A 24,512-nucleotide genomic window follows, 5' to 3' on the forward strand; every position below is an offset into this window, starting at 1 on the left:
CTTGACTTTTCCAGTGGCTGGTATTCTTACCTTCTGCTAACTCTTTCCTAGTATTAACTCAGCAATCGATGATTTTTTCCACTAATGCACCCCAGATAGGCACAAGTGCCTGTTTCTGGGAGGAGAAAGAAGGGAAGAAGCAACTCTGAAAAGCTCAGCTAGCCTAGAAAAACATGGACAAGCAACTAGAGCTATAAGGAACCCAAAGCCAAGTGCTACATCAGGGAAGCCTGCAGTTGATCAGTTCTGGAGAGCACAACATTATAAAACACTTCAAGGGACACGAGGATAAGGCAGCCAGCAAAAACAGCAATAACAAAAAATCAAAGCAATGCCTTGAAGTCTTTATGGGTTCCAAAAACTCCACATTGCTGCCAATCTGTGTGCTCACTATACTGTAAATACACACATATTTTGGGAGAATTCACTTCAGACAGTTCTTTCAGCCCAAGTATCTTGGCAAACAAGTTGACAATATTTGTCTTTCTTCCTGGTTTTGCTTGTAGCGTAAAAGTTCTCCCTCCATTGTAAGCAATCAGATTTAATGAATGTGGTTCCAATCTTATCAGCTTGAATGGAGCGAGAGGGTGGAGAGAGAGCAGAAGTGTTGATAATATGGTACTCCACCATCTGCAGTGACTCCTGTTATTGGCTTCAGCACAAATTTCAGTCCTTTATAAATATCTGAATGCTCAAATGTGCTCACATTACTGCCCCAGAAACCATCTTCTACTTCCAGCCAGCACCAAGGCAGTCTATGGAATGGAGGATAACCTCCTGCTAACCTAAGACCTGGAGAAGCTAAGTGCAACTCCATGATTCATGTCTGACATTGGACAAGCAGTCCCAACCAACCAACTCCCAGTCATATCATAGAAGAAGCAACTCTATCCTCTACCCTAGCAGAGGGTGGGGTTGTGATACCATCAGAAATCATGTGGTCTCCATGACAATAAGTTCCTAAAACATCGAGGCTGGCAGTGGTCAATGTTCAGAACACTCTGTGCTTGGACTCAAGCAGGCTCTGTCTCTGACAGTCTCAGCAAAGACCGTACGTTTCTAGAAAATCCTTTTGAAGTTCATCAACAGAATTCCCATATCCTTGGAGGAGGATGCTAGGATTCCCTATGTACCAAGGCATTTCTCAAAGAAAAGGAGAAAACAGAAGGCAATTAAGTAGCCTATGACTAAACTGAAGGGAATAAGTAAATAGATGTTTCTCTGCCACAGTCCTACTTAACAGTCCACTTACATTTAGACATGACAGTGTCATGTATTTTGAGAAGACAGGAGGCAACCTAGAAAACCAAGAATGCATTCTGCAGAAGCCATAAGCCAACCTCTATTCCTTTACTCTTTGGCTTTCTTAACTTCTTCTCACTTTCTGTTTCTCAAGAGTTTAAGCATCATATTTGAAGAACAAGAATCTAAGAAGTCCCTGAGAGCAAAAGGAGAATAAATCACATAAAAAAATAAATGGAAAAGCATTTGTGCAACAGGGTACTTTTAGACAAAATCTCATGTTTGAAAGTTAGGAATTCTAAGGCTCATACAATTTCAGTTATAGCTCACAGTTATCACTGAGATAGCTTTCAGTGCAATCTTCCTTATGATTCCTCTGAAAGTCACTTTATTCCTGAAATTAATAAAGAGGTGTTCTATGAAGCACCTACAGTCTACCTCTATTTTGGCATGTTATCCTCTGCTCAGGTAAGATGCGTATGCAAGAGTGAACAGCCTGATAATATGAAAGTTGAATGTTGAAAACAGCCAGAATGGCTAGATACAACATGGTAGTACCTGTTTTGGAAGGCCTGTTTTGAACAGAAGCAGTCATCTAACAAGTATCCCATTAAAATCCAGTGTCAGGTTATGTGCAAGCATCTTTGCAAGGAAACCACATCAGGTGCAAAGCATTCCAGCAGGCTATTGCTAACACTACTGACCCAGAGCACCCGGAGCAAAAGCTGTGAACTTTGGTGTTTTCATGATACAACCTGACAACCTTAAAGAGCTGTACTACTGCTAAAGACAACCTCACTCCTCAAACTTTCATGCATCCTCAAAAAAACTCAACTCCTACAAACCAAAAAAAACCCACTTGAGAAATCAGCTGTTCCTTTACCTGCATTCCCTTTTCCCTACTATGTCAGGAAGAGCTGCATGCTCCACAGCACTTCATTCACATATGCATCCCACATACCAAAATACAGCATTATTCCAGAAAAATCTCTCATACTACAGAGATGCTGAGTACTGCAAGGTCACCTTAGCATAAAAGCTCTTCCTTCCCCAGCCCAACAGCCACACACTTTACAAAATACCTTAACCACATGCCTTCTATCTTTACGGAGCAGTTCTGCCTTTTCATCTCTTTCCTTCCAGATAATGGGAACAGAAGGGGAGCTCTGACAAAACATTGCCCTTCCACAGACCATGTGATGCCTGAAAAGGTAAAAGTCTTCACCTAACACCCCCCCCAGAGCCTAACCCCATCCAGCGCAGGACCAGGCACCACAGCCCTGCAGTAAGTGTGGATACTGACCCGCACAAACTTCTTCCCAGACTGCAGATTTCAGGGTTTGGAAGGCAATACTAGAGAGCAAATGAGAAGCGGTGAGCAAGTCCTGTCCCTAGCGCTGCCCCACCTGGCCCAACACCAGAAACATCACCTCTCTTGCTTCTGGTCTGGGCCAGTGTCATTTTTACTGGAGCACTGAGGCTGAGGCAAAGCAGCCCGATTAGCAACAGCCGCCTATAAAAACAGCATCCAACAATAACACAGTTGCCAGAGACATGAAAGCCAGAGCAACTTCCGCACCCGTTTCTTCCCAGAGAAGAAAGCCTCCTTCAGCCCCTGCCAAGCACTCAGACCTGCAGCAGCAGAAGGGAAAGCCTGTCCAAGCAGAAGACATTACGGCATGGAGCCCTCACCGACTCAAGGCGAAAGTTAAAGATGAAAAAGGATTTACGCTGGTAATGGGGAGCAAAGCTTCACCCAGCTGACCTAAATTGGGGTAAGGCACCATCCTAATAAGTCAGAGCACTGTGGTCTCTGACAAGCAGTACGGGTAACCAGAATGGTATGACAAATTCTCGGCAGGAATTGTTTTTTCCTGTTTGATGCTTCATCCAAATAAAATGTTTATAAACACACAGAATCATTCCTGCCATAACAGACCATGACCTGAAAGGGCTGAAGGGCACCAGGCAAGGGACACTGGCTACGTGGCTACTGGCATTAAACACAGCTCCTCCAATCTGCAAACCCATTTTACATAATGGCCATTTTACACCCAGCTGCACCAAACAACTTCCAGGCTTTAATGCTCGTATGCCCTTTCCCCAGCACACGTTCCTGGCAGCACAAAAGCCACTGCCCCAAAACCTAAAACTCCAAATAAACAGTGGAACCCAACCCCATCCAGGCACATATTTCTTTCTGCTCCCTCCTTCCAAGTCGCCTTAGCCCATTGCAGCCTTCTCCCTTCTCACCCTGAACATCTATGAATTTCTTTGCTCCTCAATCAAGTCAACTCCCCTGCTGTTTCTTGCCAATCCAGTGACACATGTCTTCCCTTATTGCTAAACCTCTACTTTGCTCACCTCCTTAGAGTAGTGTTGCTAGCCTCAAGCATTTGGGTCAAATCACGCACTCATTTCCAATGCCCTGGGACCTTGTAGTCAAGGCTAAAGCCTCCCGGAATATAATTTTTTAGAAAAAAAATTAATTTTTAAAAAAAATACTTGATCACGAATATGCTCTGGCCTGCTCCTTTCACCAGCAACTCATTTTTGCAAGTCAGCTGTGATGAACTGGATGGGCTTTCCTAATTCCGGGGATAAACTTTTGAAAACAATACCATTTTGAAATGCCACACTGAATACATATGGTGAAAAAATCTAGAAAGTTAAACATCTATAGCTGCATACACATTTCCAATCATCTGAGGTTTCTGCACCAGCTGGGCTATAGGGACAAGCCCATGAGTATATAAACTTCACAAAGTTTACATAGTCGACTGCAGAAGAGAAAAAATACAAAACTCCTGAGTTCTTTACACTCACCATTAACTTTAGCAAGGTCTCCTGGAGAAAAAGTTTGCTTGGGTCCATTGGCATAACCACACCAGCAAACTCTCGTAGAGTGTGAGCGACATACATGAGCAAAACCTTTACTTTCATGATGTTGCGGACACACATCCTCCTCCAGCTAAAACCATACCCCTGAAAAGGTTACTGACTTCAGCCCATCGCTACCACCCATTGCAAGATACTAAAAACCACTTGGATTTGCATGTTATGAGACTGTAATCCACTTCAGTCAAGAGATCTGAGCCTGTAAATGTCTGTTATTTAAACTTTTATATTTATCTGACTCATGTAGAATGAAAGACATAGCAGCCCAGGTGGCAGATGTGACAATAACTGGGGCAGCAGTCCTCAGCTGACTCAGCTGTAACCAGCAGCTATGCATCTGCTGTCTAAATCACTCAGATAAAGTTCCTTTAAAACAACAAACATCCACCTAAGGCTTTTCAGCAGAAATGTCTCAAGAAAGAATAAAAATTAATACACACAAAAAAGCTTCTACAGGACACCTGGTTAGGAGTTTGCAGTGCCATTATTGTTTCACATACTCATTTTCCATTACCTGTATGTTTCACATCATCACTTGCACTGTGTAGAAGAACACACCATCTCATGAACGAGTTGCTTATACTTTGCATCTTTTTTTCACAGATGTGAAATGCTGCACAGGATGTCACATAGCAAAAGAAAATCTAACAAATTCCACTGATATTATCAGCTGGAGACTGACAAGTCCTAGCCTACTTCGTCTTTCTTTACACGGGAGCCATTCTGGACCTCTGGTGATCCTCATTCCCCTTCTCTGCACCTTTACCAGTTCCTTTTTAAGATGAGAGATGAGATCTGCACACATTATTCAAGATGCGAGCAAACCCTAGTTTCATACAATGACACAGCAATGTTCTTTATTTTGTTATCTATTTCATTTTGAATACTTCAGGTATTCCTTTTGGGAAGGCCATTTCAGTTTTGACTACTATGCAGTAATGAGTTGATGATTTTATCACCTTAAGACTTTGCTCCAGAGCAGTAAAAATCAACCCAAGAGCTCACCGAGATGTATATGAAGGTCAAATTATTTTTCCCTGCACATGCATCGCTGCATTTACCTACACTGAGCCAGCTAGTTAAGAAGAAAATGCCATGTCATGCAACTGTCAAGTAAGGTGCTAATAATCGCATGTCATGTTACAATCCCTAAAAAATATTTCAGCATGAGATTTTACTTGCTTTCCACTTTTTGCAAATAATTGTAATGATTCTGTATACTTAGATTATGCTTAAAAAAAAATAATCCATTTTTCTTTAATTATGCCCAAATTTTCAACACAACCTCTTTCTAATTACAGTTTAACTAGACTACACTGTGATTACATGTTGCATGAAAAAAATAATTTCTTAAATCAACTTTGGATATGCCAACCTTTACCTTAATTGGATGTTATTCTGCTTTTGTGTTGACACAGAGGAAGTGAGAAATACAAAAAATCACTCCTTAAAACAGTCAATTTGCAGAAGAATTTTCAGTTTTTGAGCACCATATCTTGAACAGTCACAGTTCTGTACTAATGTCAAGGCTTTGCACCTTTGCCAAGTGACACAGCAAGCACTTCAGTCTCAGGGAAGCCACCACAACTTGAAGATGCTTGACACTAAAATTGACCAGATTCTTCATCAAGTTGTGATTTCTAAAGAAGTCTGAACGACTGGGCTGCAAGGCACCTCAAAGTCTTTACAGAGCACTAATTTAACACATTTTTATGTTTCGGGGAGCTGCTGCAAGGAATAAATTCCACAGTAAATGTCACAACTAGGAAACTGGGAAATTGCCACACGTGTAACAAGCACAGTAACGGTGCCAGGTACGGAACAAAGGCTTTAACACAGCAAATTAAACAAAATTCCTGTCATAAAGTTTCTGATTCAAAGACAGGGAGATGTTCAGTGAACCACCACAGAAATAATTACAGGTTCTGTTTCAGAAGAATCCAGAGAAACATTAGATATATGCTGAAAAAGAGAAAATAAAAGAACAGTATTGTGGGGGAGTGGCAAGGGGTAAATATAGGTAAGCACAAGACTTTGAACTTTATTTAGAAGACAGACCAAAGCTAACAACGGAGCCCAGAGACAGCAGAGTCTGGATGAATAGGAGGCAGATATAGGTCAGCACAGAGGGTGCTGCATTCAAGTTTACTGAAACGGCAGAGAAACCTCCTTTGTGGAATGAGCATTGTATGCAAAGGTCTTAGATGCTAACTAAAAAAGAGGAAGAGAATGGTCACAGGAGATTTCAAGGTGGTAAGGACAGGCACATGAGCAGACAGGTTATTTTCCAACAGTGACACAAAACAATGGAAGAAAGCAGCGTCAGAAAGGTAAGTACCTCGAATTCGAAGAGGCAACAAAACATCCAATAGAAAATGAACAGGTTCATTACAGAAGCAGATTTTGAGTCTTCAGCATCTCGGATGCACTTAAAACAACAACAAAGCCTATCTTAAAGGAAAAGTAAATAGTGCTAAAACTTGAAGTCCATGAAATTCTAGAGGAAAATGTGGCATATGGGGCAGGGGAGACACTGAAAAGAAAGCAATACATTTTGTAGGGACACAAGTCTGAAGGCTGAGGCAGGAAATCTGGGGACACATCTCAGGCAAATCATTGAAAAAGACAGAAACACACCTATTTTATGCAGGAGACCTCTGTTGATGAGAGCTGCAGAGAGATCATAGTTTGGATGATGAAAAAAGCTTTCCAAAAAGCACGTTAGGAAACGTGTGTAAAGGAACTCTAGGTAAGGGATGTGACATGACAGCTTAGGACCAAAAAAAAGGGGAAAAAAAAAGACAGAAAGGCAGAGTAGTGTGCATGTGCCATGTCAGACCAGTCTGTACTAGTCACAGCTCTACGGCTGCTTCCCTTGCCTCAGAACTGCTAACAAGTGCAGAACGGTTTTTATTATCTGCTGTTCCTCTGAATGTTTTCCAGATATATCATTAGCAATGCAACCATAGCCAGTTTCCCCTTCGTGGGACTTCTCAGAAATCTGAAGACAAGATTTGTCCTTTGCATTTCCCATCATGGTTACCACATGTGCGTTGCGACAGTGTTTTGGGTGGCAGATGTGGGTGAGATGGCACAAGTCAGAGGAAGCTGGGAGAACTGCCCTCATGCCTGAATGGCAAAATCTCCTGGCTCAAAGACACAAAGCACTTTCCACTGATATTTTCATTATTAATTAAAATACACAAAATGGCTTTGGAAAAAAAATTTTTAAAAAATCATTGCTCTCCCCACCCAAGCTGACATTATGTCTTACCAACACATACACTGTCCCATTCCTATTGGCGGGAGCACAGTCATGCACACTGCGCGTTCGAACAGAGGCCATGGTCAAACAGAGAGTCGGAAGGCTGACAGAAACAGAGCAGTCCTCAGGCTGTGAAGCTGGGTAGAGGCCAAGAGCTACTGCACAGCAATTCCTGAACCACAGAACCAGACAGGGCTGTGATCCCCGAGAGGCTCCAGACTCCCTGGGAAGCTAAACCTGTCACAGGCACGGTGACAATACAAGGAACTCCAACATCAACAAAACCACTCCCAAAACTTCAAATTTCAGCAAGAATTCTTAACAGGGTATTAGGAAGGGGAGAGGCTTCCCACTGTGAACACAGAGATCCACACTTCACTACCCTGAACACTGAATAGTCTAAAAGCAGCTGCACATGTATGTCTTCCACATGGCCTGGTCAGGAAGTTGTGGAATTTGGAAAGCTCCATTACAAACAACTTCAGAGGCATGCTAATCCCTACCTAATTCACCATGTTGCCTGAAAAGTCCCTTTCTCTATCCCTCTCCCTGCTCCACCCCTTCTGCTCCCTCCGGGGCATCAAGTAAAAACTCTCACTGCAGTCTGCTTGACCCTTTACCCTCCAAGTGATCTTCAGTGCCTCACTCTACAAACGTCCATGAAGTTCTGAATGACAGCACATTTTAAACAGGGTGAGTCTGGGGCAAAGTCACTGGCAAAATCACTCATCAGTCTCTTAACATGTGTGTGACTCACACAAGCCAAGAGTCTCAGGCCAGAGGCTTCAAGACCACTTTACGTGACATTTGCAAAAAACCTCCAGGAATCTGGATTTGAAAAAACTAAATTTCAGCCTTCGAGAAAAGTTGCACATAGAGAGTACATATCCCTCAATGTACAAGCTGGCTTGAAATAAATTCTCACATAATGATTATCAAAAAGGTCAGATTTTCATCTAATATGTCCTCTAGCTCCTGCTGTAGAAATTGCAAAGTTACCTATCCAAATCCAGTCTCGCATCATCTCCTACTATACTAGTCCAACTACAGATACAGCAAACGCACATTAGCTCAGCTCCTGTAATAATGTTTCAAGGTTAAATACGGTTCAGACTCCATAAGGCACTGAGCATATTTATGCAACAATGCGAACCCCCCAACCCTGCCATAATGTGCCAGTGCATATTGTTGCACAAGGTGGACCTCTTCTGGTGAGGAGCTTGTGCTCCAGAACACCTGGTTCCATTAGTCTTGGCTAAGCAGAAGCCTACAGGGATCACAACATTACACAGCTTCTTTTAAAAGTAACTAAAGTATATGGCGGGGTGAAGGGGAGCAGCAAGTCAGAGAGAATCACAGAGCACACATGTGAGTCCTTACCTCAAAGAGCGTCAAACTTTCATCGTTCAAGATGATTCTGGGAGGTGCAATAACTGAAGTTAAAAAACAAGTTATAAAACAGGACCACCTAGCAACCAAAACAATAAATACAGCAGGTATGGGAGGGACTACTGCTCTTTAAAGGAGTGACACATTCACACTGCCCACACAGGCTTCTTACTAGGCAGAAGCATAATGTGGCTAAGTGAGCAGGTTACACCTTCTTTACACTCTGAGGCTGTATTTAGGGAAGGAATTCCTCCCCAGGCCATACCTCTTGGCATCACAAGATCCCATATGCACCACAGCTAGAAATAGGCTTTGTAAAGTAATGCCAAGTATCACCAACTGCACACTCACACAAGTAAAATGGCAAGTCTGCATCTGCAAGGTGGCTTCTTACAAAGTCTCTCAAAATGCCAACTGTGAAAAAAGGAGAGAAAGGTTTGCTGAATTACATTTGTGTCTTCAGATGCTGGGCAAAAAGGCTAATCTATACCAGCAGAACTGCCCTCTACAATGTCTTTAGATTGCCTTTTCCTCAAAAGAAAACTGTTACTATTACAAGTATCTTGGGGGGGGGGGGGGGGGGGGCAAACCACCACCACTCAGACATGCTGGTCCCGCAGAAAAATCTAAGGATGCCAGGGAAGGTCTTCCTAGGAAATGCAGTAGCAGCTGCAAGATTTGCAGAGACCAGCCAAGTGAGACTCTGGTAACAAGTTATTAGTTCTTGTTCCATACAAAACTATCCAAAAAATTGTGTGGGCAACCATCACTCACAGCTGAGAATAAGAGGATCTCAATTAACAACTCTAAGAGCTGCTTGGTGGACGGTCTGACCGCCTTTTGTGAACTGACGGAGGCAGAAAGGTTCATCCCCTGTTATTCTTATCACAGTAGGTAAAGCTTTTTCTTCTTGCTTTTTTTTTTTTGTTTTATTTTGGATTGAGGGGGTGGGAGTGTTGTTTTTTCCCCAAAACTTTTTAAGCTTTAACACAGAGGAAGTGTCCAAACTCATCTCAGTAACATACCATTTGGACACAAACAATGGGATAACAAGTGGGACACTTTCCTGAGCACAAATATTTTGCCATCAAGTAGTCTTGGAAATAAACTCCCCTTAATTAAGTTAATTACTCCAGATCCTTTTCTCATCCAGTTCAGGGACCCTATAAGGACAGTATAACTAGCTACTGCTACTTTTTCAGAGCAGTATTACTTCCCTGGGCAGCAGAAAGGTCCGTCCAGAGCTACTCTTCTTTTGCCATGTAACTAATCAATGATGAGAGAGGTTAGCTGCAGCTACACAGACTGGAGTGGAGACTGCTCTTACCAGTTTCGCTAGGACGGAAGAACCCCTGCAGAACGTGACGGTCTGGGAAATGGACTCTCAACACCACCTAAGTTAGAGGTAAAACACATTAGGTCAACTGTTTATGGTTGTTCTGTAACACCTGTCCTGAACTTAGAATTTGTGAGCAAGTGTTTTGGTTTTGGTTTTTTTTTAAATGAGGAGATTGGAGATATTTACAGGGGTAGAATAGCATACTGGCTAACAATTACTGTGCAGCTCCTGAGAGAACATGGACTGTCTGGCTTTCAAAGCCTGTAAAAGAGCTGATCTATAGAAACAGTATGATGTACAATGCAGTAGCAGGTATCCAGAGCAGGAGCTCGCTGTGCACAAAGTAGAAAGTCACCAATGGACAGGTACAGACAGTGTATCAGTATCTTGAATCCTGCCATACATCTGAAATAACTCGTACCATTCTATTTCCAGCATTGGTCAGAAAGCACTTAACTTGGGAACTTAATTTTTGTTTTTAAATTTTTTTTTCAATAAATCACCAAAGACAAAAACTGCATTAGGATCATATTTACAGAGTAAGATATCTCCAATCTGTAACATCTTACCGTTTAACTTATAATGTGATACTATCAAAATGTATGAGTCTACAGAGGAGAGGCAGATAGGAAAGCTCAGTCATACAGACTGATGTGTGCACAACATAAGGGTTTTCAAACATCTGGAACCAAATAAAAGGAGCTATATTGCCTGCCTCTCAACCATATCATTACAGGCCAGCTGATTTTACATGGTACAACTGTTAGGCAAGTCCCACAAACAATTAACAGGAACAATAATTTGAAAAGTCTTCCTGTAAGCAGCTCAAGATCCTGTTCATCACAATTGAATCCCACAGTTACTCAACCCCTAAGTCTGGACTAGCCAGAGGGACTGGAAAAAGAACAAAGGCTACCTTTGGGTAACGCTCTAACTTTTCCTTCAGCTGAGTCTCCCTCAAAGACTTTGTCATCAGTGGAGCTTCTTCCAGGCGTTTCCTAGATACAGGGGAAGAAGGCAAGCTGTCACTTCTGTAATTTTAAGATGCATTTTTATTTTATTAAGAAAGCGAAAGGTTCGAGCACAGCTGATGAGAACTGCTCAACTGTTCCATGTATCCCTCACAGCATTTTTCCCACTTCCTCCGGTTCTTACCCCAAAATCTCATATATGGAACTATTGAGCATCAGCCACAACACTGTATAAAATTACTTTTCTTGTACAAGTTTAAAAATAAGTTCACTACAGCAGACACCAGAAAATATACTAAGAAGAGCAGGGGAATGTTTGCTTAGACTACTCAAGAAGAGATGGACTTATTAATCCAACAAAACAGACTAAAGTTGGACGTGATTACTCCAGGGAGGGAGAAGAGCTACTGAAGCTGAAAACCAATGCTGGCACAAGAAATTAATGGGTATTAATTAGCAACATGGAAACAAAACAAAAATGAGAAGTTTCAGATCATTCAAGACCTGGCATTGTAGACTGGTGTTTTAAAAGGAGTAGTGGGTGCAAAAAAACCCTACCTGTATCTACAATGAAACAATAAATTCAAGAAACCAATTATATATATTTTTGCTATAGATAAAGAAATAAGCTTAGATCCAACAGATCCCATGCTCAGTTTTAGTCCCTTTTCCTTATTTGCACTTAACTCTGAATAACCAATTTACTAGGCTAGATTTTGGCAAAACATTTGATCATATAATTCTGCACAACTATTTGCAAGTTAATCTCTTACACCTATACAGTTTGAAGGACCTCTTTTTATTTTTAAGAATCATCAAGGTATCCCAGGAACAGCTGCTCAGCAAAACAGCTACAGGCTTACACCAACTGCACCTAGAACTACCTGCTGGTACACCACATTCCAAGATGCTCTGACAGTGCCAACTCACAATCTGAAAAGCAAACATGAAACTAACCTGCTCCTTTCCTTCTTTGTGACCAATTGCTGATTCGTACCAATTCTCAGCTCTTCATGAAGTCAGAATCAAATTCTAATTGCATATAGCATATTGCATTGTATGCAGCTAGTTTTTGTTAAGATTCACCAGCTGAGATCAGAAGCCAACTGGTATCAGTTTCATGTGTAACTTGCCTTTATTTCTATCCATGGCTGTGAGGGAAAATGGGATTACAAGCATCTGCAAATTTGGAAATTAGGGCTTTTTTTGAGGGGGTTGTATTCCAGTAACCCCCAACCAAATGATCCTACATTTGTACCACTAAATGCTCCAGACCCACAAGCAGCAGAACAATTTTCAGGCCAATCTGTGTACTCATGTGGATTTCAGCGGCCTGTGGGGAAAAAAATCATCTCTAAGTAAAAACTTCAACTCAGACCTGGTTACAGTGTAAAGCAGGCTGTCCCACAGTCTCAGAGAATGCTTGTAACGTTTAAAGCAATGTTATGATCCACCTGAAACTAAATACATTCATGAAATTAATTTCTTTAAGGAACGTATAGACAGCAAAATATTGTGACAGGGAGGCTCGTTTATCTTAATCTGAGTTTTTCGTTCAGCACTGGAATAAGAGTACAGTAAAATCATGAATATTTGACAGCAAGCTACTTGAACAGTGAGATGCATGGTTAGTCCAGCTTCCTATACTTGTTCCCCTTCTTTGGAATGTGTTCCAAACATTCTCACGTCTTGATTTGTGGCTACGTTTGTGCTTTATTTCCATTTGGGTAATGTCTCAAAGTTGTTCTTTTCTGATGGGGTCTAATAAAAGGTTAATTCTGTCACTTAAAATACAAGGCATTTCTTACTGGCTAAACATGCTACTAGCAACTACTGAAGTCAACAGGAGTTATTCTTATGAAGCTGGATCTTTGTGTTCATATATTTATTTGTCCATCATAAGTTATAAATTCCATCCATTTAATCCCTAATAGTTAACATGAAGTCAGATCAAAACAGATAGCAGTTCACCACTGCTTTGGGCCGCTAGCAAATAAAAGCACATCTAATTACAAAGGCAGTAGCTTCTCTTTCAGAAGGGAGAAGGAAAGAAAGAAGAAGAGGTGGGCTGTTAAGTGGCTTTGAGTAACTCCCTGAAATGCAGAACAGGGGAAGGAATCTTTCTCTTAATCCCTTCTCAGTGAGGGTCTATCCCTGATTAGCTTAAGGTTCTCAGATAAACTTATCACCACATAGGCATCACAGACACTTCCTGATGAAATTTTCAACATCCACGTGAAACCATTATCCCATGCACAAATGCTCAACCGATTCGCACAAAAACATAGGTTCTGTCACAGAAACACAACATAGCACTTGAACTCAAATGGCATAAAGGTTAGAGATTCCCAGTGCTGATCATTAATTCATCAATTCTACACCCAGTAACTTATCTACAACCCTTTACCCAGAGATCACAGCCAGCTATAGGTGCATAGTGTCACTTTGCCCAACAAAAGGATATGAAGCAATCTCAGTCGCCAGCAGAAAGGGAACTTGCCTCTCGCTCTGCAGCTGTGCCAAACGTTTCCGTACATCATCCACTGTGACTTCAAAAAACTCATCAGGAAGTTCTTCTGGGCCAGCAGGAAGTGGTTCTAGTAAGTCTAGGTGACATACAAGTGGCTCTCGCTCTAGAAGCTACAGAATAAAAATGAGTTTCGATTAGTCTTAAATGCATTGCTTTGCTTATGCTATAAGGTTCCTGAAAAAAGTAAAAGGACAGTATTTGCAAAATGAAATACAATCACTAGTGTGGAATTCGTGTCACTAAGATCAGACTAATGACATAGAGGTTGTCAGTGTTGTTATTTTTTACAGTTGGTAGAGCTTGGGGCAGAACTCCTCCCAACAAGCAGTAGGAATCTATATTGTCAGATAAGTCACACCCAAGCAGTTAGCTGCTTTCTGCTATCAGTATAGGAAGGCCAGGGTAGTAACGTCAGCAGTCATCTAACATAAGGAGAGATGATTCCTTTCCAGGGGGTGTCTGTGGAATCTCTTCACTTACACTGGTATTTTGCAGCTGAACCATGCTTCTAGCTAGTTACAAGCGTGTTACAAGTACTCAGAAATTACTCCCATCCCAAAACCATAACCTACCTCTCTGCTCTATTCCAAACCTCTCTCAGCATGTAACCACCTCCTTACCATTCTACAGGCAGCATACAACTTACACAGATGTTATTCTTCATACTACAGACTATAAACTGCCCTTTTAAGTTTTTCATCTGCCACGTGCTCCTGGCTCACATCGTATCTTCTGTTCTCTTCGCTTCACATTCTCTTGCCACAGAACCAACAGGGCTCACTCCATTTCTTCTTACTCTAGAGAGCAATCCTTTGTTTTGGTAAAGTAGTTTTTTCTCTAAACTGAGCCACAGCAGGGTTGCACTGTACACATTTCAAATTTTTAACCTGGCTTCTGGTGTGCAGACAGCTCCCTCAGACAGTGAAAACCCTTTTGGTTTGCATTTATCAAGTACTTAGGACTGAAATCAGCCTTTGTTGCAGGCAAAGCAGACAGATGCGAGGGGAGCAGTTCACTGCATGCATTAGCTGCAATAAAGGTACTTAATACATTTATTGGCAACTTTCCCTACACCACAGCTGCGGAGGATAGGCCATTCAAGCAGCACACAGACCTCGAACAGCCAAGATACCCCTCTCACCTGCACAGCAGGGCACAGGCAGCCTGGCTGCTCTGCTCCCCCTGCCTCCAGAGCCCAGAACTGGGAGCTGGATATCACGATGGCAAACCTTTCAGCACAGTTGTGCCCTGGCCTGTAACTGTGGTTGCAGTTATTTTAAAAAAAAAAACAAAAAAAAAACCAAAAACACACCCACAAAACACCAACCACACCACAAACCAAAAAACACCCCAAACAAACAAAAAACCCCCACCCAACACCACCACCACCAAACAAAAAACCAACACCAAAACCCCCCAAACCCCTCCCCAAAAGCCCAAACCAAAACCCCAACACCTCCCCACACCTTATTAGACGAACAGCATTCACTGTTTCTGAAGGGAGAACGACATTACGTATCCCTCACAATTTAGGAAAGGGTAGATACTGGCTACTGTCCCTTACACCAAAAGCAGCAGCTGTCTGTGTGTGAATGTAAACCACTACCAGAGTCAAATATACAAGAGGCAGCTACACCTATTGGCTCCTGAACAATTCAAACTTCTTAAATCACAGAAACGTTTAAATCCACAAAGCTTGAAAACAAACAGAACAGTGTACTGCAGGCTACAGGCGATGCGGGGGGGGAAACAGTCCATGACTGAAGAGCCCCACGAGAACAAAAACTTTGATCGTTAATACAGCATCTATTTACAATCAGCTGCCAGCCTAACACAGCTTTAGGCTCTATGAACAAACCTGAGGCCTATATCTTCTCCCCTTATTCCCTCATATACTCTTTCCAATCCTAATTAATACCCAAATGTCCTCCCTCCATCTGTTCTGTCCCTTCTCCCTTCCCCCAGGCACAGGCCCCTTGGGAACAGAAGGAGTCTCCCTCAATTGTCAAAAGCAACAACACAAATTACAAGGCAATGTTCACTCTGCTTGTGGGCACTAAAGGGTAATTTGAGAAATTAAAAGAGTGAGGTTGTGTGGGTGGGACCCTTGGCTACTTTTAGAAAGTTGAGCAGGGTCAGCTCTAACCAGCGGGTGAAGGAGCCTGATTGCAGCTTTCCCAGCTCAGGGGAGGAATGCCCAGCGCTGCAGGGTGATCCTGAGCGTGCAGAGCCACCCTCTGGGAAAGGGCCTGTTGCACAAGGGTCCTAACTGCTGCCCGCATGGTCTGATAAGGTCAGATCCATGTCAGAGGCCAGAGGAGAATTAATCATGCCTCCGCAATAATCAGGTATGCTTCGATTTCCTCAAACAGGCTTAAGTTTCATTTCATTCTAAACACACACGTACTGAAAATAGACTTCTCCTTCCAAAAAAAACCCCAAAACCAAAAGACTGAGCAGACATATCCTATGGCATGTTATGAAGGGTGCTGGGATACGATGGAGAGAATTCCAGTGTCTGCATTAGCAAATCCTAAACTCACCATTTAGTATTGGCTCTAGCAAGCGCTTTAGCTAATCCTAACAGTAGCAGGATTCCACAGGAAAAACATCAGTCGCTGCCCAAACCATGGACTAAAGACTTCAGCCAAGACATTAGAAATCATGAGATAGCAGAACGCAGACATGTATCCCAATCCTAAGTGTTCACCTCTCTTCCTCACTGCGTGTTCACTGCTCCAGGCCACTCTGTGTTAGAACTGTCATTCAAGTGTCGCTTTCCAGACATCTTCATTCAAACAAATGGGTCTCCATTGCCAACAAGATACTGCAAATGGGCAGGCAGGAACTTCCCCTCTAAAGCCATTCCCCAGCCTACCAGAACTACCTACCTGCTGTGATACAAAATCCACTACTTCCCAGACACAAATGTCCTATTCTTGACCTCCAACTTACATCCAGCCAAGACGTCCCTGTTTAATTCTCTGCAGAACACCTGCACTGGCCCCACAGACTCACAGCTACCTTTCAGCACCTAAGTCTATAATTTTATCTGTTTCCCCAGCCAACACTGAGTATCTTAACTTCCAAACGAAGATACATTACTTAGCTGCTACTCAACATGAAGAAACATCCTTTTCTGTACAGAAGAAGGAACAGATCTGTGTACGTCTAAGCAGACTGCAAAAATAAACAATTAGAGTAAGAATTCCCTAATATTAAATTTTCAGCTAACCCCAAACAGAGTGAAACCTCTGGAGAAAGCTGTAATGAGTGAGTTTTTGTGAAACACAATTCAGGTGGTCTGATTCAGAGTTTCTGCAACTCAATTCCAGAACTGCGTAACAGGGTCTGATCAGAGAAAGGCAGCAACAACGTGTCTACTAAGCACTGCTTAGCAACCAAAGACATCACCATTGCCACTGAGGATGCAAAGACTGCCACATCACAATACCATAATATCTCTTCTGCCATGTATTTAACACCCCATGGAATCAACCATACACCTTGCCTCCTTATAGATGTAGGAAACACTCTTCAGAGAGAAGGAGATATCCATTCCTGTTGCTCTACCAACTCTCTCTTTCCCCAGAGTCCAGCCATCATCCTGTTCCTCTTTCTTCATCCATTATCATTTGCTCACTTAGGTAATCCAATTAGGCGTCTCTCAATACAGCCTTACTCTAATGTGTCACCAACAATCCCAAAGCACAGACAGAATCTGAAAGCTACCTTCCCACAGCGGTTTACAAAAAGGAGGCTACCAGGTATGCCAACTCGCTTCCCAGCCCACTACTCATCTAGGGTTTTCTACAATCTCCTGTAATAACAAATGGCCACCACACGGCAGTTTCTTCCTTCCATTACGTAACTCTGGAGGAAAGCAAGCTGTGCATTTTGCCGTCATACTTTTGTCAGCGATTCCTTTCAGGAGCCAAAGATGCTGCATTATGGTTTGACACCTTCCTTCTCCGTTTCTACTACCAAAGTTGAGACGTTAGGCACTTTTCACCAGTAGGCTGAAGCCATCTATTCACAGCAGCGTCTACTTGGCGGGCTATGCCATAAAACCAGGTGTCAGGAAGAACACAGTTCACTCTGTAATCACCACTCCAGATCTAAGTAAGCAGGTAAGCTGAGGAAAACTTCTATTTCATTTTAAGTGAAGCAGTGGCTATTGTGCTTTCCACAGCAGCAAGCTCTTCCTGGAGATCCACCTCCTCCCCACCACCTCAGGGAGCTCTAATCTCACGGGGAATCTGGTGTAAAGTTACCTTCTAATAATTAATGTTCTGACATCAAAGTCAGCATGCAGCTGTCTGTAAACCATCTTTAGCCCAAGAAACGAAGGGACGCCGGCACAGATTTTATCCAGCCTCTCTCTTCAGCTTCAAAAACCACACACAGGCAAAGCATTAATGGGAAGATTCTTTTACAAAAATGGACCTTTGATGTTTAAAAATAATTTGTTTTGTTTTGGGTTTTTTCCTCAGGACTGAAAAAGGACAAAAAGCAGATGCCATGTGGCTAGCCCTGCTCCGCTGTTGCTGCTGAGAGCAAGGAGAGCAGAGGATGGCAGGAATGGAGGAGGGAACAAAATGTAATCAATCAGCAGCAAAAGCACCAGAGATCAAAGGGCTTGAAAGCAGCAGTCAAAAATCACATGCTGTTTAACACAAGGGCAGAACCCCCCCAACAGAATCTGCAGCTGCTTCCAAAGCTGCTCTCAAACTGGAAGGGAGGCTGGCTCCAGAAGTGCCTCTGAGTGGTTTGAACTGGACTGCAATCCTGAGAAAGATGCCGGATCACGAGAGTCCTTAGGCCACTGCTGTTCAGCTCTGCGCCCAACAGCACAACCTCACATGAAGCTGTAGCCAGCAAAATGATAAAATGAGTTCTGTCTCTCCAGCCAGCATACAGAGAAGCGTGGACAACAGGAGTGGTGAAGAATACCACCACAAACCCTTGCACTTCTTCCTTCCTTTTCAGACACAACTGAAACTCCTCCTTTCCAAATCCCTCATAGGTGAGAGTATGATTGAAGCAAGCAACACGTAAGACTGGACAAATCACCCAGCCTACTGTTCAGTTCTCCATGCTCAGGGTCTGTTCCGAAAGGTTAAATAACACCGATCAGATGGACCCAAACATGTTTCTAATATACTGAAATATTCACCACTGGGTTGGCAAGGCCTCTTTCTGCTACATTTATAACTGCTCCAGAGTCCTTCCAGGGTCTGGCTTCTGCTACTATACAATCCAGAAACTCATCAAGAATGGACTGCAACCACAAAGTCGTCAACCAAGGTAGAATCTCTACATCAACGTGAGAGCATACATACAGTCTTGCTAAATTCCTCCTGGATCAAGTGCCCTTTCAACCTCATCAGGCACCCTTTCTTTCTACTTATGCTTTCCATTGTTTAATCCCGTGACTGGATCAGAACCAGAGATAAACACGAAACTCCAATTCTAGGAGGTACTAAGGGGTGGGAAACAACGAAGGGGATCTCTGACCACTAAAGCCAGCCCTAGTGATGATATGTGCAGTGAAGGGGCAAGGGAAAGAGCTGATCACAGAGAATCTAGGATGTGAAACTCCCAATGCACAATAATGTGGAGTAAGTTATGAATTTAATGCCTCCTGTACTTCATTTTACACTATGCCAGACATATCCAACCTTGCTGAAGGCATTCAATTCCTTACAGCTGCCCTACAGAAAGCACACAACATCATTCAAAGGCCATCATCTGATGGCATCACAGCACTCTTGAGCCATCAGTTCTGGGACCTCTACATGGGCTAAAGCATTTTTAATTTTAACCAATACAGTTTTACTTCAAAGACACCAACGATGATGATAGCTGTGCAATTTGTCTGTCTGGGAAAAGAGTTAGAGAGAGGTAGACTTTATTTAAGAAGCAGGATATTTTAGAGCAAGACAGAAAACACGTTTATATGCAAGCAGAAATAGAAGGAAAATGATGGAAAGTTTCTGCTTCATCTGCAATACTAAGAAAATTAAGACTCACAGAAGGGATGGGACTAGACTTGAACGGAATAGAAGAGGTCCAGACCTGGGTTTTTGTCAAATATCGAACTCTTGGCAAGTAAAACGCAACCGTAGCTGAAAAATTCATTTCCTAGATCTATACCTCTTACATTCTACCACATGTCACCAAAAGAGTTAAAACTCTTAAGTCAGAGTGACCACAGGCAGAATGAACTCTGAGGAAGCAGATGTTAACAACCACCAGCATGGGATACTGCTTTTACAATAGCTTTACTATGGAGTTCCATGTTCCACAGAAATGCTCAGACAAGAAATCCAAGCACACCTTCTAACCTAAGAGTTAGAAACTCTGACCATCTTCTCAGATCTTGGAAGTCACAGGATCAAGTTGCAACAAACCTTTTAAGGCGCTTCTGCTCCTAGGACAATCCTACAAGCTAGAAAAGTTATCCCTTTCCATATGTAAAACTCTACCAAGCTTACACCTTCTGCGTGATCTGGGAGATAAGTCAGTCACAACAAGCAGTAAGCACCTTCAGAGTATTATAAAACACAAGTCTGACCAAATTCTGCTCATCTTTAGCAAAAAAATTGCTGTCTGCTGTGTACTTAAGAGAAGGACAAGTACCCGGAGCATTTGTTAATGAAATTTGCATGGAATTTGAGGCACAGAAATTGAGGCTCTTCTGGACTGTGCTTTTAATGCAGTTCTGTTGCCTCTATCAGAACCATTCATCAAGGATACCTCAAGGTTCAAAGCTCTGCTTGCCTCTGGACAGCAAATTCTTAAATCTCTATCCTTCATACTTCCTATACTAAACTGTACAAAATGCAATACTTCCTTACTGAGCTCTTGGAAGAGCTGTATGTTACCAAGGCACCTAACCCTATATTATGAGGGAAAAAGTGTCTTAAAATATGGAAAAATCTTTTTTCCTCGTAGGAGCTCAGTGTCAGGCAAGGCAGCATAAAAAAGTCCTCATTGCAAACAAATTTTCCCTTACCTGTTCTTGCTCCTTCTGCAGTTCTTGGCTGTTCTTAGACTTCTTTGGCTTAGAAGGGCCTCCAGGGCTGGAAAAAGTTGTTGGCAGCTTTGAAGATGGCGTATCTAACCCAAGCGATGGTGCAGCTACAGAAGAGTCCCCCAGACGCTGTCCATCTCCAAAAAAAGGGACAAATGGGGTAGACTCGGGCTCTGAGGAAGGCCGCAGCTCGTCCAAGCTGGCATGAGATTCTCTAATCGAGTCTTGGATGTCTGTGCAGCTGTTTAAAGACATGGCCACATCCGTGTGGTCCAAGTCCTTTGGGAATGTGTTTGCTTGAGGTAGGGACACATCCACTGCTCCTTCAGTAGAGCCTGGCCTCACTGTCAGCTCATCACACTGCACCGTGGCACCCACAGCTTCCTCCTGACCAGATGAACTGCATTTCTTCATGACAACTCTTAAAGACGACACCAAAAAGAATGAAACCAAAATCATTTATCCTAACAGTACTGCCCTCCCTGTTCTCAACATGACCAACGACACAAAGACGACGGCTAGACTCAAATATACGCCTAATTTAATGATCTGCTTCTTCCAGACACTCGCTAAGAATAAGCTCCAGTTGCTCTGAAGTTAGAGGTGGGGGGTCGGGGGTTTGTGCAAAAGGAAAAAAAAAAAAAACCAAAAAAAACCCCAAACACAACCCCAAAAACCAGAACAGGAACTACCCACTCCACAGGAAGAAAACTGCCTTCCAGGAAAAAACAGCAGTCAGTTGTAAAGCACAGCTTCTAAACGCTCCTGCCTTCTGTATATGCTGCAAAGAACTGGCTAGAAGATCACAGAAAGGCTGTCATTGTCCCCCACCTCACCCTCCCAAACAGTCAGCAGGAGGCACTGCAGGGATTAGGAGTTTAATGCCAGAAATCCAAAGCAGGGAAGAATAAAATTGTAGATGATTGTTCCCTCAGAGGGACTTTTAACTTTGAATTGTCTCTTTCACTCACAGGGGGGAAAAAAAAAGAGGGGAAAAAAAAAAAGAAAGAAGCAAACAAGCCCCTTTAATCTGCATATGACTGGTCAGTGCCAGCATCTGCAGCTGTGGGAAGCACATCTGGGCAGCAGTTTCAGATAAACAGGCAAATGCAATAATTACTGACTGCCGCGATGTTTGCCTTTTTGAACTTTTTTCGTACTTTTTTTTAATTTGTATTTGAAACAAAACAAATTCACCACCAGAGTGGAAAGGAAAAATAAAGAATCCAAACTTTGCTTCTCCCAACCTGATGATGGCACTGCCTCCAGTCAGGCCAAGTGACTTCAGCGTTGTCTTCTCTAGGGCATCTTTTCCTGATATCTGCAACAAAACCAGAGGAAAGTAAGTATGGCAACTGCCTCCCTGGGACAGCATTTAAAGTGCTCTTTCTAGAAAGAAGCCTGTATCAAAACAAACACCACACAGCACCAGAAACAGCTCAAAACACACTCTTTCCGGAGTTGGAAATGAGACCTGAATCCATTCATATTCACCTGTACTGCCTCATCAAATTATTTGATCTCAAGGGAATTAATTATTAAATGATCTCAAGGGAAGATGACCTACATATATTTCCGTCCCATATATACATGCAAATCGGATCCAACCTCAGCAAAGCATTATTTTTATGTCAGAAGTTAAATCACAGGAAACATCTCAGAGCTGAAAGACAGCTGATTTCATTACATACACCTCCCATCTGCTTGTAATGACCTGTTCCAGAATAAAGATGATCTGTCCACAGAGGTCAGTGGGAAGTGAAGGGGACAGCTAGGGAGAGCAAATTCCGTAATACGCACATACAAAATATTAAACAAAACATTAATAGCAAAAGATCAAAACACACAGAAAAGCAAATATTTATTAAAATGAAACCACTGTTTTGACTCGAGCTTTAAAAGAAGTTGGAAAGAAAAACACAAACAGGTCATTGAGCTCATTTTATGGGCTCAGAGGTCTAAACGGCCCAGGGTTACGTTCCAAGAAAGCTTTTTTCCATACAGACACGTCATGCTTTGAAAAGACCAACATTTTTCTACTTCCCCTCTCAAGAAAGTTCAAAAGAAACACTTTCCAGGTTGAAAAGCAGAGCTGAGTTTCTCTTATTTTTTAGGGACAGAAGGAGAAGAGACAGTTAAGAAAACTTTGCTGACTTACCTCATCTCGCATGTAAATACAGACTGGAGAGAATTCACCATGCTGTTCCATAAACTCCCTGCAATAAAAAGTGAAATACTGCAGCATCTGTACAACAGTCTGCCCCCTCCAAAACCAATGTAGAGCAATAGGAAGAAGTGAAATGAGCTAGCAACACCCTACTCCATGTTCCTCCAGCAACAACCATTACAGAGTCCACAGAATCAGTATTAGACATTAGGTAGAGAATTTGCTCCAATGCATTCACTGTTCCTTAAACACAGCCCTGAAAGTTTAAAAACAAAGGAGAAATAATTAAAGTGAATTCTGAAATTAGTTGATCTTACTAGATAAATTTGAGCACATCATTCTTCATGTGCCTGCATACTCGATCTGGAACATGACTTAAAAATACTTGATCTTTTTAATCCCTTACCTAAGTTAAATAATTTATTACAGTTGAGACTGTACTTTGCTTGGGGACAGGTCAGCTTCTTTCCATGTATGCACAGCAACAAACAGAATTAAACACTGCTCTAAAGCAAATAATCTGAGGAGAAACAATTTGCCTGTCTTAGTATCAGATAGATTAAAAAAGAAAAAAGAAAGTAAAAAAGACACAGCAGAAGCTTTCGGATTCTGGAGACCAGGGACAAAACAAAGCCAAAGGCTGCTGCAGTAGATAAAGTGAAGATCAACCCACATTTAAGCATTTCAGTGAGGTAGGATACATATCAGCAATGATGCAAACTGCTGACAGGCCATCTGCAGAGGAAGACCTAAGTGAAGGACTCTTAGCACAGAAAAGGGGAAAAAAACAGTAAGATGCTACTCTTGACAAGATGCTACTCTTCCCCTTCTCCTCTAGATAAGCAATTTTGAGGCATTCAGGTAGAAGAGAAGCTTTATTACATATTCACTGATCAAACACAGAAGATGGACAGAGAAAAGACAATCACTGCCTGTCACAGCAAGTCTCAGTTCTCATCCATCCAAGATCATGCAATTTCAAAAGAGAGCACATGTGGAAAACCCTACAACAGGCTGTTCTTAATGGAGGGGAAAAAAAAAAAAAAAAAAGACTAACACTTTTAGCACAGAGACCTCAGATGTCTGTAGAAAAGTAAAAAGCCTTAAAGAATTAACCAGTACATTACATTACACTGAAGCACTGAAATCAGTGAGATATTTGGATTCAACAGCAGAAGAACAACTCTTTCGTGTCGGTCTCCCCTTCAGCAGTCAAAGTGAAACTCAAACTGAAATCAGCTGAGAATGTGGTAGAACACAAGATGGAGAATAGTTCGCTTCTCCCCCCCAAGCACACCAATGGCAAAAGGTGACCAGGAGAACACTGTCCATCCTGAGACAGCGGTGGTTGGGAATGATAACTAGCTGGATTCTCACAAGCATTTTTTTCAAAAGTTTTAGATTCAAAAGTGTCAACCTAACTTATCAGGAGAAACTGCAAAACAAAAGGTGAGAAAGTTGCCCCAGGATATTCCCCATCGACACAGTGAGAACTGATGAGATTCGTCCTTCTCCATAACACTCCAGCAGCTCTTGTTAGCACGTTCTGTCCTGAGCCATCATTGCAGTTGCAGCAGGACATCCTTTGGTAAGGAGCTGTATATACCATCTGCACTGCGACAGCTGTTTTATCGCCAAAAGCAAAACAGCTGAAGTTCTTCCTCATGGGAAACTC

General features: G+C 42.3%; 1 protein-coding gene across 4 annotated transcripts in view; it reads right to left on the reverse strand.

Annotated features, from left to right (window-relative positions):
* The window catches only part of ASPSCR1 (ASPSCR1 tether for SLC2A4, UBX domain containing), a 50,691-nt gene that overhangs the window by 13,911 nt on the left and 12,268 nt on the right, over nt 1-24,512 (reverse strand). For 3 of the 4 annotated variants that reach the window (XM_054846112.1, XM_054846110.1, XM_054846111.1), the window contains 8 exons: nt 22,829-22,886; nt 21,918-21,991; nt 20,653-21,091; nt 13,605-13,744; nt 11,050-11,131; nt 10,122-10,188; nt 9,146-9,208; nt 8,786-8,838 (listed from right to left, as the gene is read on the reverse strand). In XM_054846112.1, coding sequence (XP_054702087.1) covers nt 8,786-8,838; nt 9,146-9,208; nt 10,122-10,188; nt 11,050-11,131; nt 13,605-13,744; nt 20,653-21,091; nt 21,918-21,991; nt 22,829-22,886 — 976 coding nt within the window. The remainder of the gene's footprint in view (nt 1-8,785; nt 8,839-9,145; nt 9,209-10,121; nt 10,189-11,049; nt 11,132-13,604; nt 13,745-20,652; nt 21,092-21,917; nt 21,992-22,828; nt 22,887-24,512) is intronic. The other variant, XM_054846113.1, reaches the window with a different exon arrangement.

This window comes from Grus americana, chromosome 18 (genome assembly GCF_028858705.1).
Source record: "Grus americana isolate bGruAme1 chromosome 18, bGruAme1.mat, whole genome shotgun sequence".
Classification (NCBI taxonomy): domain Eukaryota; kingdom Metazoa; phylum Chordata; class Aves; order Gruiformes; family Gruidae; genus Grus; species Grus americana.